Source organism: Amblyomma mixtum, chromosome 7 (assembly GCF_055824585.1).
Source record: "Amblyomma mixtum isolate Tamu chromosome 7, ASM5582458v1, whole genome shotgun sequence".
Classification (NCBI taxonomy): domain Eukaryota; kingdom Metazoa; phylum Arthropoda; class Arachnida; order Ixodida; family Ixodidae; genus Amblyomma; species Amblyomma mixtum.
In genome coordinates this window covers 126628324-126645055 of record NC_143018.1, presented here as the reverse complement: position 1 = coordinate 126645055, position 16732 = coordinate 126628324, and the positions used below count along the sequence as shown (strand labels likewise).

The following is a 16732-nucleotide window of genomic DNA, read 5'->3' as shown; positions in this document are numbered from 1 at the left end:
ATGACAGCCAGCAGAGGGAATGGTGGTCGGTAACGACAGAGAATGGGCGACCGTATAGGTAAGGTCGGAACTTTCCAATAGCCCAAATTATTGCCAAGTATTCCTTTTCTGTTACGGAATAATTCCGCTCAGCCTTCGTCAAAGTGCGGCTGGCATACGCAGAACATGGTCGGCGAAGCCGGGCTTCCGCTGAGCCAGAACGGCGCCGAGGCCCACGCCGCTGGCGTCAGTGTGAATTTCAGTGGGCAGGCTGGGGTCGAAAAGGCGGAGGAACGGAGGGGACACAAGCAGGCGGCGAAGCGTGGTGAACGCCGCCTCACAGTCTGGTGTCAAGACGAGAGGTTGGCGTCGCCGGCAAGCAGATCGGTCTGAGGAGAGAGGATGGAAGCGAAAGAGGCGTGAAGCTCGCTCGCAGCTCGAACGTTTGCCTGGATTTTGCTGGACGTTGGAAGGCCACCAAGGTACTGCTGAGCCACAACCCCCTCTTACAATGCAAATATTTCTTTACCATGCAAAGCGCTGCTTACGACTACTGAAAGTGCCAGTGTTACGTCGGAAACTAGGTACAGGCACGCCTTGCTCAGGAAAGGACAGGAATTTTGGACTCTTGTGTAATGAGCTCGCACTCTTGTGACCACCACACCCTATGCACGTGAGCCGTAGAGTAGCAGTGCTTGCTATGGCAGTTCTGTACATGCGATGTTCAGGTTCTTAGGTTATTGATGAGAATCCATACAGCGTTTGGATAGAAGGAATTGAAAACAAAAACACTCGTGACCTTTTCCTTTTCAAGGCAAGTAAGGAATAGGCAGGGACTGGAAATAACCTAGAAACCTTCACTACCACCTCTGTCTGAGACAATTTGAGCCTTCGGACGTTGAGCCTTACATGGGATAGAATGCAGATCGTGATTAATTTTGTTTCTGGTGTGTACTCGGGGTTATAATTCTCATACGATCCTAAGACTGAAGAAATACGCGTGCACTTATTACTGCCACCCTTTCTTTTATCACTCTCACTATCACTGCTCATGCAATGAAGAATGGGACTACTGCAGATTCACGACGCGGATAATGTACTTGCTTGTTTATTTAAGCACTTTATGAGAATAAAGTGTAACTGCTTTTTCGATCAAGATATGTGAAGCTGTTGTGTAACAAAGTGACCGCAGTAGTGAGGTTTTGTGTCCTTTACATAGGACGGAAGAACTGCCGCTCTTCACCTCAGGTACACTTTCTACCCTTCCACGTAACTCATTAGGCGTGAAAAGAAAAGGTTATCCTCATAGAGCGAATCATAACACGGAGTCCTTTTGCCTCACAGCCGTGTAAGCATTTGTTATCTTAACTTAAATCATAAATCGTAGTTTTATGTGACGTAGTTTCTCTATTGGTCACTTGATTCAGCTATGTTCTGAGAATTGTCACATGCTCTTTTTCCCCCAGGGATGACAATGGCAGCCAGGCAGTTCAGGTGATCGTCTTCTACAATACTACGATGGATAAAAAGGGCGTGTACACATACGCAGAGAGCATGATAGCCCATCCCAAATTTGACCCGGAGCACTATTACGACGTGGCCTTGCTTAAGGTAAGTGCGTGCTATTCGTGTCTCATTTACCATCAATGTGCCCCAAAACGAAACTCATAGCTGTGTGGGTGGTTTTGGTCATTTCGATTATGTGCAGAGAAGAGAAGTTGAGGTTCTAACGAGAAGTAGTATGTAAGTTAGAAGCATAGCGGAAAAAGACAAGGACGACACATACTGTAGTAGTGCGGCAAGCAGGGCTGGTTGCATGATGTGCGCTTTGAAGTGGGGTAATTGCGCGTGTCCTGTCCACTTCTGCTTCTGTTGTAGGTGTGTTCTAGCGCAGTTACCTCATTTCCAAGAAGACGACACATCAAATAGGACCGTGGAACTGTTTCCAGCGAAGCTCACTGCTGATTCAATGACATAGGCCAGAGAACGCAGCACACAAGCTGTTATATATCTGCTACTATTGAGCTTTCTGCGTTTACCTCCACTCAGTAGGGACGTTTATTTCCAGCGGTCTTAAGTGAGGCTAAAATTATTACCCTCTTACTGATTGTAGAGCAGTAATGAAGCCGTGAAAAATATTTAAGTTGCTCCAGCATCAACGGCTGCTGCATTAGCATCAAGGGTAGACGTGCGAGCTAATTGCTGATCCATGTCTCCCTAAAACAGCGCAAAAGACAAGGACGCAGACAGCAGAGACACACACAGGTTTCTCAAGGTTTAGTCTAGAGGCTGTTTTAATTACTTCTTGCTGTCAGGGATATTGCAAATGGCACACTGGCCTAAATTTAAAGATTTTTGCACATAACTATGTTTACAAAGCTTTGGTAACCGTGTCCTAAAGGACATTAGGCTCAATGAAAGCCTCCCTGAAGTTTCGGGTGTGTATAAAATAAACTAGCTTGTTCAAATTTCATAAGTGTTTGTCTTATGTTGAATTCCAATGGCAGATCGGGATCAAGTTTTTCTGCTCGGTTTGGATCAGTCGTATTCCAATGGTAAAATGGGGCGCGAGTTGTATGTTCCAATGGCAGATCAGGATCAGGCGTAAATCCCGGATCGCTCCGTGGAGCAGCGATACTTGATCCGCCGAAATCGGCGGATTTGGCCGGAACCTCGCGTGACGTTTTCTTTTCCGCCGCGTCTGCCTCCTGCCGCGACCGGCAGCAGCCGCTTCGTTCCTGTCGTCGCTACGTGGTGAGCCGGGCGAGCCGGGACAGCCGGGCACTTTCCAGTCAACAGTGGACGGCAATGATCTTGCTTCGAGCCGTGCGGCACTAATTTTGCTTCATGGAAGTGACAGTTCCGACTCGGGCACTGAAAGCTCAGAGTCCAGCAGTGAAGATTCGTCTGAAACGGATAGCGAGTGTGGAGCTGCCGGCCTGTATGCCTGCCGCCGGCGTCAGAAAAATGCGCAAATATTCTTTGTTCGCGTTCATAACAAGCCCTTGAGTACAGGAATGTAAAAAATGAATCATTTTTGAGGATCGTTGGCCAATACCGAGTTCCTGGTAGAAGTGATAACTGCGATACAAGTAAACTTCTTCCTGATGCCGAGTGCGGCTGGCCTGCTGTCTGCTAGCTCCGCTGTTGGAGGCGTCGCAGAAATCGATCATGTCTTTATTTTATTATGAGACGAGGAACACAGTAAAACGGTGACGCGAGTAGCACCTTTACTACAGCGCTGGCCAATTCCGAAGCGCCCTCAGCTGCGGCATCGATGAAAAACAGTTAGGCTTAGCGACGACTACGGCAGCCAAGGAGAAACGTTGGCCGGGGGGCAGCGCAGATCGTCGCTCGGCGTGTCCGCGGGCGTCATCGTTGCCGAAAGCTCTCGACTGTCTCGCTGATTGGTTCAGCGGCTTGCGTCTCGCAGTCGCAAAGCTGGAAAATCGAGCAGCGAGCTACTTGCCTGCGCGTTGTCCGGCACTTATTTCGTGAACGGTAGGGACAGGCTCACTGGCTCTCCGAAGACCGCGGCCGCATACTCCCGTGTTCACGGAGAGTGGACCATCCTGTACATACGCTTTGGTTTTGGTTTTACATTACGGCCTTCGTTTTGTTTCGCCGAGACGGCGTCTGTCAACGCGGAGATCGCGCCTCGCGCAACTCCTGTCGCACTCGAACACGAAGCTAGCAGGGCGTCCGCTCCGGCGGCGCGCCTAGTTTCCGCGGCTCGCCGCTGCGGCGCTGGCGTCGTGCTCCCGAGGGAGCACTGGCATTCCAATCGCAAAATGGGAGGTGGCAAAGCTACGCGCTCCGACGCGCTCCGTACGCGATCCGACGGAGCGGTCTCGATCTGCCATTGGAATTCAGCATTAGAGACATGGATGCAGGAAATTCATTCCGCAGCGTTCTTATTATTTTGGAAGCATTGTACATAAAGTATCGCTTACTGTAAAGTGCATCGGAGTTACTCTTACAGAATGTCTCATTTGAGACCTCCTTTTACTTCCCAGGTTTAGCAATGCTTTATTCAGCGCAAGCCTACATATGCCCCTTTCCGGCTAAAACTAGCAGCATATAATGCGATGACTAGGGAACGTCTGAAGTAAGCTTTGTAGTCGCGAGGAACTTTCATAAAGAAGAAAACTGACAATTTTGAGTTCAAAGAATCCTTCTAGTTAACCATGATAACCATCGTACCGCCTAGACACTGTGGCAAAGATTCAAAGCAGCACCCAAAAATTGTAGGAAATTACTGGGACAAGGCAAGAGAGATAGAAGGCATGAACGAAATTTTGGCAATAATTTAGGCTAATATGCACTGTTCTGAAGAAATTTCTACAGTATTTTTTAGAACCATGGAGACCTGTTCTGAAGTTTAACTCTATATCTTTGCTGTTCAACGCATTAGTTATCTGAAAATCTAGCATTTGCTTTCCGTTGTTCTAGTTCACACCAGCTTTCAACTTGAGCGTGACGAGTCCATAGCCTAGCCCTTTTATGACATACCTCGCACGCGCCAGCGCTCGCGGGCCACTCCAGACACCTTTCCGTCGGCGTAAAGGCAGCACGTACGTCTTCGTGCAGCACGTTGTGTAGCAACCAGGGAAGTTTAGGTCGAACATCCGGTTCGCCAGGTCAATCACCAGGCAGCGGCTTTCTTTCACCAGCAGATCACCGACACTTACAATCTTGGTTAGTGCTTCAGAATCCCTGAAAGTGACTGCCCAGATGTGGCTCACCCGATACGTCCCCAGGGAGGTAACATCGGAGAGCAATGAGTGCTCCGCTAACGAGTCCCGGAAACCTTCCACCCGGTATGGGTGGGCACTACAATTGGCGTGTAGAAAAACCGTATCCAAAACAAAATGACTTGTAGGCCGTGCTAGTAAAACAACTTGGTAAGACTCTCCTTTTCGCTAGACCTGTTACCACGGCCTGACATGGCCGCTGAAGCCGCTCCTACGGAGCCCGTCATCACACGTCCGTACGCTGTGGCGGCCGGAAGACGTATCAACTACGTCATAAAGGCACTTTTTTTACACATGGTATTTATTATATTGAAGCAATGTGCTATTTACATAAATTATGTACAAACCATGAATAAAACATTTACGGAGCAGCACAATGAATAATACGACATACTTAAGCCAAGCACGAGAAAAAAAATTGCCGATGATTACGTTACTTTCTAATGCGAAACTTGAGCGCAGCTCATCAGGTGTTTCAGCTTTTCGGTAGATTGAGGGAAAGAATTTGAGCAAGACATGTATGTACAATTACAGAGGACTAGTTAATTTTCAAACATATTTCTTCTTCGAGAAACACTCCACTAACAGTTCTTGATTATCATGAAGGAAGCTCTGTGGTCAAAGAAACAGATGTATATAAGCTCGACTTCCTGCACCAACACCTGGTTCTCAAAGACGAAGTCTATGCAAGTATTTAGCAAGGTTGTCACAGCCGTGGGAGGCGTTACGAGCGAGAAGAACGGGATGTTCTTCCGCATAGGTGGTAAGAAATTCCTGTTTGTCTTTATATGTACATTACAGTCCCCACCTACCCTGCCACCCTGGGCGGTGGCAGTTAATGGTTGATCGCGCCAGTTCTCTTATCGTTGTGAGCGCTAACGCAGGCAGCCCACATCTCTCTCTCATCATCCCACGTACCTATAAGCGCGATTCAGGTTTCCGCTGACCCGGGGAGCCAGTTATGCGCACTTCCTTTCCTTACAATTATCGGAATGTAAAACGCTGTCAACGCCAACGCCAATGAACACAACCAACGCCGACGGCCTATGGCTTCAGCGCCGCGTTTCTGGCAAAAAATTGTCACTGCCAACGCACACAGCGCACATCTGTCACTACCGCCACGTAGCTTGCAGCACGGTTGAGCTGTCCACAGTTCCAAGAGGACAGTTTTCCGCCTTCCCTGAGCTTTCAAAGCCCCCTCTCCGTTGGTTTCGCAGCTTAAAGCGCCACTAAAGTGTCCACTGCTGTTTACACCGTACAACGGCGACGGCGACGCTGCGAAACGCAGAAACGGGCGCTAAACACATCGAGAAGCGCTGGGTGATTGACGGCTAAGCAGGTTAAACTTAGGACGAAATAAAGTGGAACAGTGAAGAAACAGACAGGCAATAGCGCATACCGGCGCTGTGTGCCCTGTTTCTTTTTAAGCATTGGTTAATTGTTTAACGGACTATTTTATTGCGAAAGCAATACTACGGCAGGTGTCGTCTCTTCGCGGTACCGCAGCCTACCCTTCATGGTCGATGCTCGGTCATGTGACTACTGACGTCATACCAGAGCGAGAGATCAGGCACCAAGGCGGCTCTTCAGCGCGCCGCAGCTAGAACTTCGCGGCCGCGACCACCTGCGAACGGCGGCAAGCGATTGACGTCATACAAGTTGCAAGAGCTTGCAGACCTTGCTGCGGTGATGAATGTGTGTTGCGGCGTGTGGTATGACGTCATCCACAGACATCCAGGTGCTATCGAGTGTAGAGAAAAGTAGCGCCTGCTCGCCGGTTCTTCGGTATTTTCATTTCGTGGGTACACACGGACATTAGCAATGTGCACCACACATAAGCGAAACACATAGCGTAGCCAAGGGGATATTGCTTTCGCAATTACCTAGGATTAACCAAAGCTGAGCCCCAGAAATTTTTTTATTGTTTCATTCTTTTTGCACTGCTGATTCCACATGGCTTGTGCGGGAAGAGAGCAAGCGTTTTCTCGTCGCTACTTCGTTCGTATCATGCGATAATGCTACCTCTGCATAGTTTGGAGGTAACCGCAGTATTTCAGTGCCTTCAGGCGTATATCTTTCAAGTTTGTGACGATGGCCTACATTTTTCTTTTCACTTTTCCTTTGTAGTTTGTTTGCCAATGCCTGATTTGAGGGCCAGCGCTAAGTACGATGCGGTAACTTAACAACGATCGACTCACCCATCCACACACACTCGAAAGAACCAGAAACTGCATTCATTTTCTATTCAGTTGCGAAATGAGACACAAGATAACAACGCTTGTCAGCAGATTTTTCATTTGTCTCATGTTTTGGCTTTCAGTTTCAGGGCTGCCCGCTACTTGTAAAATGATACTGTACTGGGACACGCGCAGTCTTGACACGTACAGCGCTTGTTCCAGTGTCGTAAATTATATACCTGTGTCAAATCTGGCGTTGCAAAGCAGATTACCTCGTTTATCCCTATCCTACCAGCATAAACAGTGTCTTCTCATCTCAGCTCGAGTAAAATTCTCCATCAGACAGTGTTCCCAGGCAAAACCTGGCCGAAAAAGGTACTGGTTTCATCTTGGAAGAAGCCGGAGGAAACTGTTTTTTGCAATGGGTCTCATTTTCTTGTATTTTGATTTCTTCATAGCTGTCCATGCCTTCATTTCATGCATTCTGCTATCGACAACGCTGTAAATTCGTTCTTTTGGTGTCTTGAATTTTTTTTTCAGTCCACTCTTGTGTGGATTCCAAGCCTGTGCCATGTTTTTGTATAAATATACAAAAATAAAATTCATCCAGATTATTTCAATCCTTTCACGAAATTCAAATAAATGAAAAGCATTCATGACATTTTGGAAATCCTAAATAATTATGTGAAGTAACCATGAGTCTCGGTGGAACCGTTATATCTATTCTAAACATTTGAACAAATATTTCTAATTCTGGACACTATTCAAAGAAAGAGCTTGAGCTATTTGTGCAAACGTTCGGCAAGTCGTGCAACGTAAGGGGGTCGCAGGCGTCTCATTGTATTGTTACACTGTCTTTCGTATACGGCAGCATTCTGCGGTACCTGCTAATACGGGTTGATAAGCAATCTAGAAAGATTGAAAGACGTGGTGATCAATGCACAATATTCCCGTAGAGTCGTGCAGGTTAGACCGCTGCCACATGAATACTAACCGAATTTAAATTTTGACGCATGGAAGAAACCAAATAAATTCGATAACATGGATTCCCTATATAAATAAGGTAACAAGCATTCATCCCTTAACTGCAGGCAAATATATTGTAGCGCCACCGCTTCGGCACGGGGAAGACGACGAAGCGGTGGGCACGTGCAGGAGAACGCGGCTCGCGCAGAAGAGAACGCTCTGGACTTCGGCCTCGCCGGACGCTGCCGCCGCTGCTCTGTCGCTACCTCTGTCACGTCCGGGTCACCACTGTTGAAGATTTGCGGGGTCGCAGCGGAGCACCAGAGAGAGACGACCAGCGTGGCAGGCTTCTAGTTCCGAACTGCCCGTGCCGGGCGTGCGCCCCGAGCACGCGCTGTCCATCTTTATTTTTTTCTAGCGCGCGCTGTAACGCCGATCTTAGCGCCGGCGCTTTATAGCGTCGCCGGGCGCTATAATATCAAACAAACTAGCAGCCCTTGCAAGCTACTCGAACACGTAATCTACTCTAATCTAACCTAATTCCTGAAATGCAACTTCTATGCTGGCTGCCAACACGGTTTCTGGAACTTCTCCTGTCAAACGCAACTCATATCTAACCAACCACCTTGTCTAAACCCGTGATAAGAGAAAAACCATTGATTCCATTCTTCTTGACTTTGCTGAAGCTTTTGAAAACGTTTCACATAACTTATTCCTCCTGACATGCAGCGGTCTTAATATTCACCCTAATGTACTTGGCTGGATTGAATGTTTCTTATATAATCGCTCATAATATGTCTGCTAACGATTTTGAGCCCTCGGCACTTTCAGTAACCTTTGGTGTGCGGTAGGACTCCGTATGAAGGTCGCTTCTGCTTTTTTCATCATGATGCAAAAGTCGGAGGGCAACGCTCAGTGCTTCCAAATAGAATTTAATGAGGATTTAGTAGAGCAGAACGTTGGGCGAATTGTTGTAGCGACATATTCAAGAAAAATTTACGCAGAATAACACCAGACGGAGGGAGAAACACGTAAAGACACATGAGCGCAAATCTCCCGTCATTGTGGTGACCACGGGATATATACTTAATCTGTCAATTACACGAAACTAATATTAGTCGATTTATATAAGTATATAGGGATCCATTTAACGCGCGATCTCGCATAGAACAAGAATGTTTATTTGGAGGCTTCTGCGTCGCAATTTTTCACCTGCTCCACCTCACCTTAAACATACTTTTTAAATCTCTTGTTGGAGCAAGGAGGACCGCACAGCCGTTTACTGAAGCGAAGATAGCCGAGCAGCAGCGTTAATTCGAGACAAAGAAGACGCTCAGCTACGCGCGAAGAAATTAGGTTCGGTAGCAAGATGGCGCCGGCAAAGTCGCATTATTTTTAAGGAACGAAACAGCGCAACTAAAACGAAGGACCACAGAAAGAGAGACACGAACACGCGCTGTTCTTCTGGTCCTTCGTTTTAGTTGCGCTGTTTCGTTCTTTAAAGATGCAATGTCAACTCGCCCACTATGCTATGTTGCTACAAGTCTCAGCAGTGTGGCATTGCCCCCTCCCTTCCAAGACGCATCGACTCGATGCCTCACGTGCGGAGAAGACAATAGACGAGACAAACACCTTAGCGCTGTGCTTGTCTCGACTCTTCTCGTCCGTCAACTGGCGCACTGTTTTTCAGTATGGAACTACTGAAGTTAGATGCTGGCAACGTGAAAAAGTATCTGAAAAGGATAAAAATGGCCAGGGGTAGACGCATCGATAAGTTACTTGTTTTAAGTAGGAATGTCCATTTCTGGTTAATTAATTTAAAAACTGACGCATTTGTATTCCTAGCTGCCAGAAGCACTGAAGTTTGATGCCTACGTGAAACCAATATGCCTTCCTAAGCGCAAGATTAAAGTTCAGGGAAAGAAGCTGTTCGGGGCTGGCTGGGGCATCACAAGTTTAGGTAAGCAACCATTCCTTCAGGTACGTTGAGGAAAATATACCAAGAAATAATTTTTGGCGTATTCTTTCACCAACTTCATGATTCGGGATGTTTTGGTTTCTACTCGGACAGCTGCGCTTATCGAGCAATTACTACACTATGCTGAAGGAACGCACGTGACAATATTATCAACCCCGGGCAGAAAAGTGAATGTCGTGGTGTTACTACTGTCTCTGCAATGGGGTGTTGATTACTGTAATTATTAAAAGCACGAAATAATATGGAAATTTACGCTGAGCCGCCACTGCAGTGCGCTGTGCACATGAACACGTGCCAGAGTTAGGAGTGCATCATGTTGTCTTTTATGCGAAGCATATTACTAGAGCTACACTACAGCCCGTCGAGCACGGCGGTGGAGCTACCATTGACCTTTAGCGTGACCACGTGACACCACGTGACAACATGACGTCACAGCAGAGGAGAGATGGGCTGCCGGCACGCGCGGTCGGCCGCGGCGGTGGAGGCTCCACATCAGAGGCGCGGCGGCTGACCACGTGACAACAAGACGTCACAGCAGAGGAGAGATGGGCTGCCGGCTCGCGCGGTCGGCCGCGGCGGTGGAGGCTCCACATCACAGGCGCTGCAGCTGACCAGGTGACGCCACAGCAGCGGTATAAAGCTGAGCTTGCCTCTCTCTCCGGGCACTTACGAGGCGGCCAGGTGTTGGGATGCCGCCTAGAAGCAGGGCTGATTTGAACGAGAAGCGAAAGCTTCAGCGTGCCACAGAGACCGATGAAGAGCGGGTTGAACGTCAACCAAGGAAAGCCATGTATTACCAAGCCTAGCCATCAATATGCTTCGCATCTGACTAGGCTTAACCTTAGCTAAGCCTCAGCCATTTTATTTTTTTTCTAAATCTGAAAGACGTCTGTGCTAGTTTTCTGCGCAACCTGCGGCGGTTCAGAGGAGCAGCTGTGCTCATTTTGAGTTAGCCGAACTTACTTCCGTCGTGTCACCATTGGAAGCCAGTACCCTAATCGTTTCGTCATCCTTACGCAGCAGATATTTGCCTAGGACCTTTACAACTGAGAGCACACACAACTTACCCTATAAAGGCGGATCGCTCCCAACCTAAAATTAGTTTCCCCTCAAAAATTTTGTCTAGCCTTTGAAAACGGCGCTGCCAATCAGCCCGTCTCTTTCAGCTACGTGTGATACTGTCACGTTGTAGTGACGGCAGTCCAGCGGTCAGGAAGACAGCAACACGATTTGCAAACGAAGCTCTTTATTTGGGCTGACTTGCGCCCGCAAAAGAACTAAACAGCACGGCAGCGGCGTGGAAAGAGAAGTTTATTTTTTTCTATGTCAATAAAAATACACACATGCAAAAAACTGCTATACTCAATGGTCTATACATTCAAGCACATGTACAGCAACGCAGCACTGACCACGTCGGTAGGGCAGTAATGAGGCCGACACTCGACCGCCGCGCAGGACGATGAAGTATGTCGACCATTTGCGCAAAAACTTAGCCTCGCTCATTGACAGTGCGTCCACGCTCATTGACAGTGCGTCTCTGCGGACGGCCATGTAAGCAAGCCACTCCACGCTGCCGCCACAAAAAGAACATGCCGACACAGAAGAGCATATTCACAAACACTTCGCGTGAACTAGTGCGCGATTCCAGGCGGGTTACGAACATGCGTGGCACTAGTACCCAAAAGGTGCGCACCACTACACAGTCGAACATTGCGTGCTGCAGTGTTACGGCAGCAGCGTAAGCAACAAACGTGCTTGTCTGTCGTCAATCTACGAATACCCACCGCTCGCGACATCGCTCAATTTAAAGCTGGCAAGGAAACTTCGAGATAACAGGTCAAGATTATCTACAGTAATCTGGAAAACAGCACTGTGCCGTGCAAAATACATTTCTCCTGTGCGCTACTCCTGCAATTGACTAGGACATTTTTTCAGCTATTTTAAAAATTATTTTAAATGTGTTAATTACAGGGGACTCATCCAATTCACAGCTCCTGTACGCCGAACTTCATGCGATGACAGACACCTTATGTCTTGAGAGGAGCAGAGGACTCGTTTTCCAGCCCTTGGGTAGGAGGATCGTTGTTGGTCCAGCAATTTGCACTGATGAAACAAAATCGACCTGTAGGGTATTTGCGATGAGCGTCCCAATTTGAAGGGAGGAAATGCGGCACATTACGCTGGAGACATCTTCCTGCATGCGGGACCGGAATAAAATATAATGAATTGTCAGCATTTCTCTTAAAGCGCAGAAAACTTCGATAAGTTAGTATGCCATCTGAGGTGCCAGTTTTAGAAGGAATTATTGCAACATTTTACAAATGAAAGCTCAAACATGCAAGATTACATTTCCATCCGCAAAGAGATGGACATCGCTACGTATGCTTTCCCTACGGCCCCTCGATATGATTAGTCTGCACAACGCTTTACTGGCAAAACAGCGCATCTCTAAGAAGTGACGTGACACCATACTTTTGTAACTCCCATTCACTGCGTCCCACTTGTAAAAGTTTATCACCTCTAGAACATAGTTTGTTAGCCGTATTACCAACCCTTGGTTCATTGCTCGTTTTCTCCCCAATTTCAAATTCTATTCTTTAAAGCACGATGTTCTTGCTATTTATTTATTTATGCCATACTGCAGACCGCGAGGCCCTAACAGGAGTGGATACATGTTATGTTCAATTGCTATAAAATAGGAACAATTTTTCACTCAGAAATATACAGGATTGTTTAAATCAATGTAACTGCCTTTAATCTAGAATTTCATGCCTTGTTTTTCTGCTGCATTTTTAATTTATTCATTCTGGCTATAAATCTATGTATATGTGGCCTGTTTGGGTAGTATTCTTGGAATTTATGTATGTATCTTTCATTTGCCCTGCATAATCTTTGAATTGTCTCTCACTTCAGAATGCCCACTATGGATGAATAGGTGCCTTTTTTAGACATTTTACATTGCCTTGTAAGCACTGGCTGCTGCTGCTATGTAAAACGTCTCGTCAAAACTCGATCGTATCTTTAGCCTACAGAACGTTCCAGTGTATAGCTGTTAAATAAATGAAGTTAATTGAATTAAAAAACTCAAATACATGCGCAAAGAGAAATTAAATATCAGGCGCGCTGTTCACAGGACAATTAACCTTTTCTCTATTTTTTTTTCCCTTTAAAGGGGGACTCTGGCGGACCGTTATGGCTCCAAGGTGACGACGGAAAAGCAGTGCTAGTCGGAGTAACTTCGCTTGGTGCCAACTGCACACGAGGAAGAAATATATATAGCATTTATTCAAGAGTATCTGCCTATATGCCTTGGATAAAAAAGGCACTCGCTGATCCAAATCAATGGAGGCAGCTTCTCACAGATCAGATCTTTGAAATAAGCTAACGCTTTTCCGCACTGTAACAAAGATGCGTGCCAATAAATCATCTGTTGCTTTCAGCCCTCATGCATTGAACCATTTTCATAGACTTCAATATCTTCACTAAAACCTATATTTTCTGCTTTTATACTACATGCATCAAGAACTGTTGTGATAACAATTGGTGTTATTATATGATCGAATAATTACAAATCTGAAGTAAAACAATCATGGAGTGCATCTTTACCACAGTGTTAAAGAAAAAAATTCCACGGCTTTTAGGTCGCCTAGGTTACCTCCTATGGTGTCTACAATGAGTGCACAATGTTCTAATTCCCATTTTCCCGCCAAATCTGCGTTTGGGACCGGTTCCATTGCCCATATATGACATGCATGAGTTATCGCCTTCTATAATGTTCGAGTACTCTCGTTTGGTTTGTAATATGAGATTGTACGAACTAGACCCACCAATCCGCCTGATTTGATTTTCTAGGGTGGGTCTCCTGCCAAAATGTTGATGTCCTTTGTGATATCTGAGGTCTTCAGATATGAAATTTGGCAGTGTCCTATGACCGATGGTCACGTGGAGTTGATGAGGTCCCGACCCGCTGATACTCGTTCATTGGTCGCAGGTAGCCTCATCCCACTACAGAGGGCACTACCAGGGCCAGAAGATGCTGCGGAAGCCAGTTAACACCTCCCTCTCCTAGAAACTTCGCCTAATTGATCGGGGAGGACGACTAGCTCCCCGGGCTGACCTTGCGTATAGTTCCGCACGCGAAAGAAACTTGTTCGGAGCGCGCTATCGTGCTTTAGAGAAAGAGCAGCTCGTTTGCCAGGCTTAAGCTCACGCAAAAGCGCTCTGTTCTCATAAAGCCTTCTTTTTGTTTAGAATGAATAACCTCGTGGTATATGAAGTGGAAAATGAAGTAGGAACTGTCATATATATACATAAGAAATACATGAACCCGTTTGTAGCTTAGAACAATTTAAAGACGTTTCGGCCGCGGGACCTTCATCGTTTTTTGTCCTTCGTTTTTTTCGGTGAAGGCCGGTCCCGCGGCCGAAACGTCATTAAATTGTTCTAAGCTACAAATGTCTTCATATATTTTTTGCGTATATTTCCAACTGAGATCAAGCAAGTTTTCTTAAAATATATAAATTGCAATGGGTTTTTCGGGCACAAAGCACAAAGCGCAGAACGGTGTTCACCGACAGTCAGCGGTTCCAGCAGCACCAACAGGAAGCACGCACTCGCCGAGAGCAGTCCCGCTGCCGCGTGGGCACTTGTTCGTCATTACAATGGCCACCGGCGAAGGAGGAGCCATTCTGGCTCAAGGTGTGCTACCCATCACGGGTTCGTGGTAAGGCTTGAGGCGGCTAATGTGAACGGTTTCACGGCCACGGCGGCGGTGGTCAGAGGGGGGTGTCAACGGTTCTACAACGTAGTTCACGGGGGAGCTCTGGCAGACAACACGGTAGGGGCCGTGATGTTTGATGAGGAACTTGGGCGGCAGGCCAGGAGGACCAGAAGGGACCCACAGCGAAACAAGGGAGCCGGCAGATAGGCGGGTAAACGGTTTGCCTGAGTCACGGCGTTCTTTCTGACGATGTTGATCGTGGCATGTGAGGGATCGGGCTAGTTGGCGGCATTCTTCGGCATACTGGGCTATTTCAGAAGCAGGCGAGCAGTCAGATGCGTCAGGATGGTAGGGGAGGATGGTGTCAAGCAGGCAGGTAGGTTCGCGTCCATAAAAAAGGAAGAATGGCGAAAACCCACTAGTAGACTGGACGGCGGTATTATAGGTGTATGCCACAAATGGGAGTACGAGGTCCCAGTTGGAGTGGTCGGGAGTGACATACATGGTCAGCATGTCACCACCGAGCGTCCGGCTTAACCTTTCGGTCAGCCCATTCTTCTGAGGATGGTACGCCGTGCTTGTTCTGTGAACTACGCGAGATTCTTGCAGAAGCGCCTGGACAAAATCTGATAAAAACACGCGGCCACGGTCGCTAAGAAGCTCGCGGGGAGCACTGTGGCGAAGAACGAGGTTGCGCAGAATGAAGAAAGCGACTTCTCTGGCTGTAGCCGCCGAAAGAGCGAACGTCTCGGCATAGCGTCTAAAATGGTCGGCGGCGACGACAATCCAGCGGTGACCAGAAGTAGAAGGCGGCAGATGTCCATAAAGATCAATGCCCACACGATAAAACGGACGGGCCGGGCAAGGAAAAGGCTGCATTAGCCCGGAAAGGCGCTGCGGTGGTGACTTGCGGCGTTGGAAGTCAAGGCATGAGCGATTGTACTTTCGTAAAAGGTATGTCTTGGTCAAAAGTTTAGGGGAATCCCCCAAGGTGGAGTAGATTTGCAATAAGGGAGTAATTACTCATTGACGTCCACCCAGGCGCAGCCATACGGCTACAAAGGAAAGCTATACAGCTATCTCAGAAACTTCGCAGTTAAAGAAAAATTCGTCCTGGTCCGGGGTTCGAACCCGAGACCACCGCTTCACCGGAGTAGTCGCTCTACCAATTGAGCTCACCGGGACGGCAAGCTTGCGGTAGGGCGAGAAAGGTGTACATGCGCGCCAGTAGTATCGCTGCCGAAATCGCGTGTATGTTTTTCAGAGACCACCATGAGTGTTCTGGGGTTCGGCATGAAAAGATGCGCTGACTTCAGTGCGTAAGTGGCGAGGTATGACAAATAGCCATCTTCGACCATCTGGCATGTAATTCCGGCGATAAAGAAGATCGTCTTGCCCAGTGAAGTGGCGGACTTGACGACGAAACGAGCGGGAGGGCGCTGGCGTAGTGCGGCCGGAAAGGAGGTGTATGAGAGAGGCTATCCAGGCGTTTTTGCGCTGCTCCAGATGCATGTTTAGAGGGCGTAAAGAAAAGAGCACGGGGTGAATGCTAGAGAGGGTCGCAGCGTCGGCAAGTAGCGGTGAACGGAAGAAGGCGTCGGCGTCAGAGTGCTCGCGTCCGGAACGGTAAATGACTCGAATGTCGTACCACTGAAGTCGAAGTGCACAACGACCAATTCGGCGGGATGGATCCTTCAAGGATGACAGCCAGCACAAAGCATGGTTGACGGTAACTACGTCGAATAGACGGCCGTAGAGATATGGTCGAAATCTGGTTATTGCCCACAAACCGGCCAAACATTCTTTTTCGGACATGGAGTAATTGATTTCGGCTTTGGACAGCGTGCGGCTGGTATAGGCGACAACATACATGGTCTGTTCTGAAAGTAGTAGGACTAATTTTTTCCTGGCCGAACGGGCGGACAAAAGGTTGTCTACGCGCGCAGGATCGGTGAAAGGAGATATTGGGAACGCTGGGGAAAATCGGCAGTCTGCTCTCGGCCGTTGAAGAGAGCAGGTCGCTTGTATTGTGGACCCTTGTCCAAACGCCTCGTCACGCAGAATCATGGAGTGTTTACTGGATCAGCGATACGCGATCAAAATTTGTGTAAAGCTTGGTAAAACGGGCAAAGAGACTCATGACATGATTAAGGAGGCC

At 47.7% G+C, this 16732-nt stretch overlaps 1 protein-coding gene across 1 annotated transcript; it reads left to right on the top strand.

The window, feature by feature from the left end:
* Positions 1–165: 165 nt before the first annotated feature.
* Positions 166–13239, top strand: LOC149337522 (clotting factor G beta subunit-like). The gene is made up of 5 exons (XM_089554439.1): positions 166–341; positions 1446–1590; positions 9722–9836; positions 11826–11983; positions 13027–13239. Exons 1-5 carry the CDS (start codon positions 166–168, stop codon positions 13237–13239), a joined length of 807 nt encoding a protein of 268 aa, XP_089410565.1.
* The last annotated feature ends 3493 nt before the right edge of the window (positions 13240–16732 follow it).

Coding starts and splice junctions, on each gene's coding strand:
- LOC149337522 (XM_089554439.1), top strand. CDS start 166: ATGGTCGGCGAAGCCGGGCTTCCGCTGAGCCAGAACGGCGCCGAGGCC. Junction 342..1,445: donor GTCTGGTGTCAAGACGAGAG/GTTGGCGTCGCC, acceptor TTTTTCCCCCAG/GGATGACAATGGCAGCCAGG. Junction 9,837..11,825: donor CTGGGGCATCACAAGTTTAG/GTAAGCAACCAT, acceptor TGTTAATTACAG/GGGACTCATCCAATTCACAG.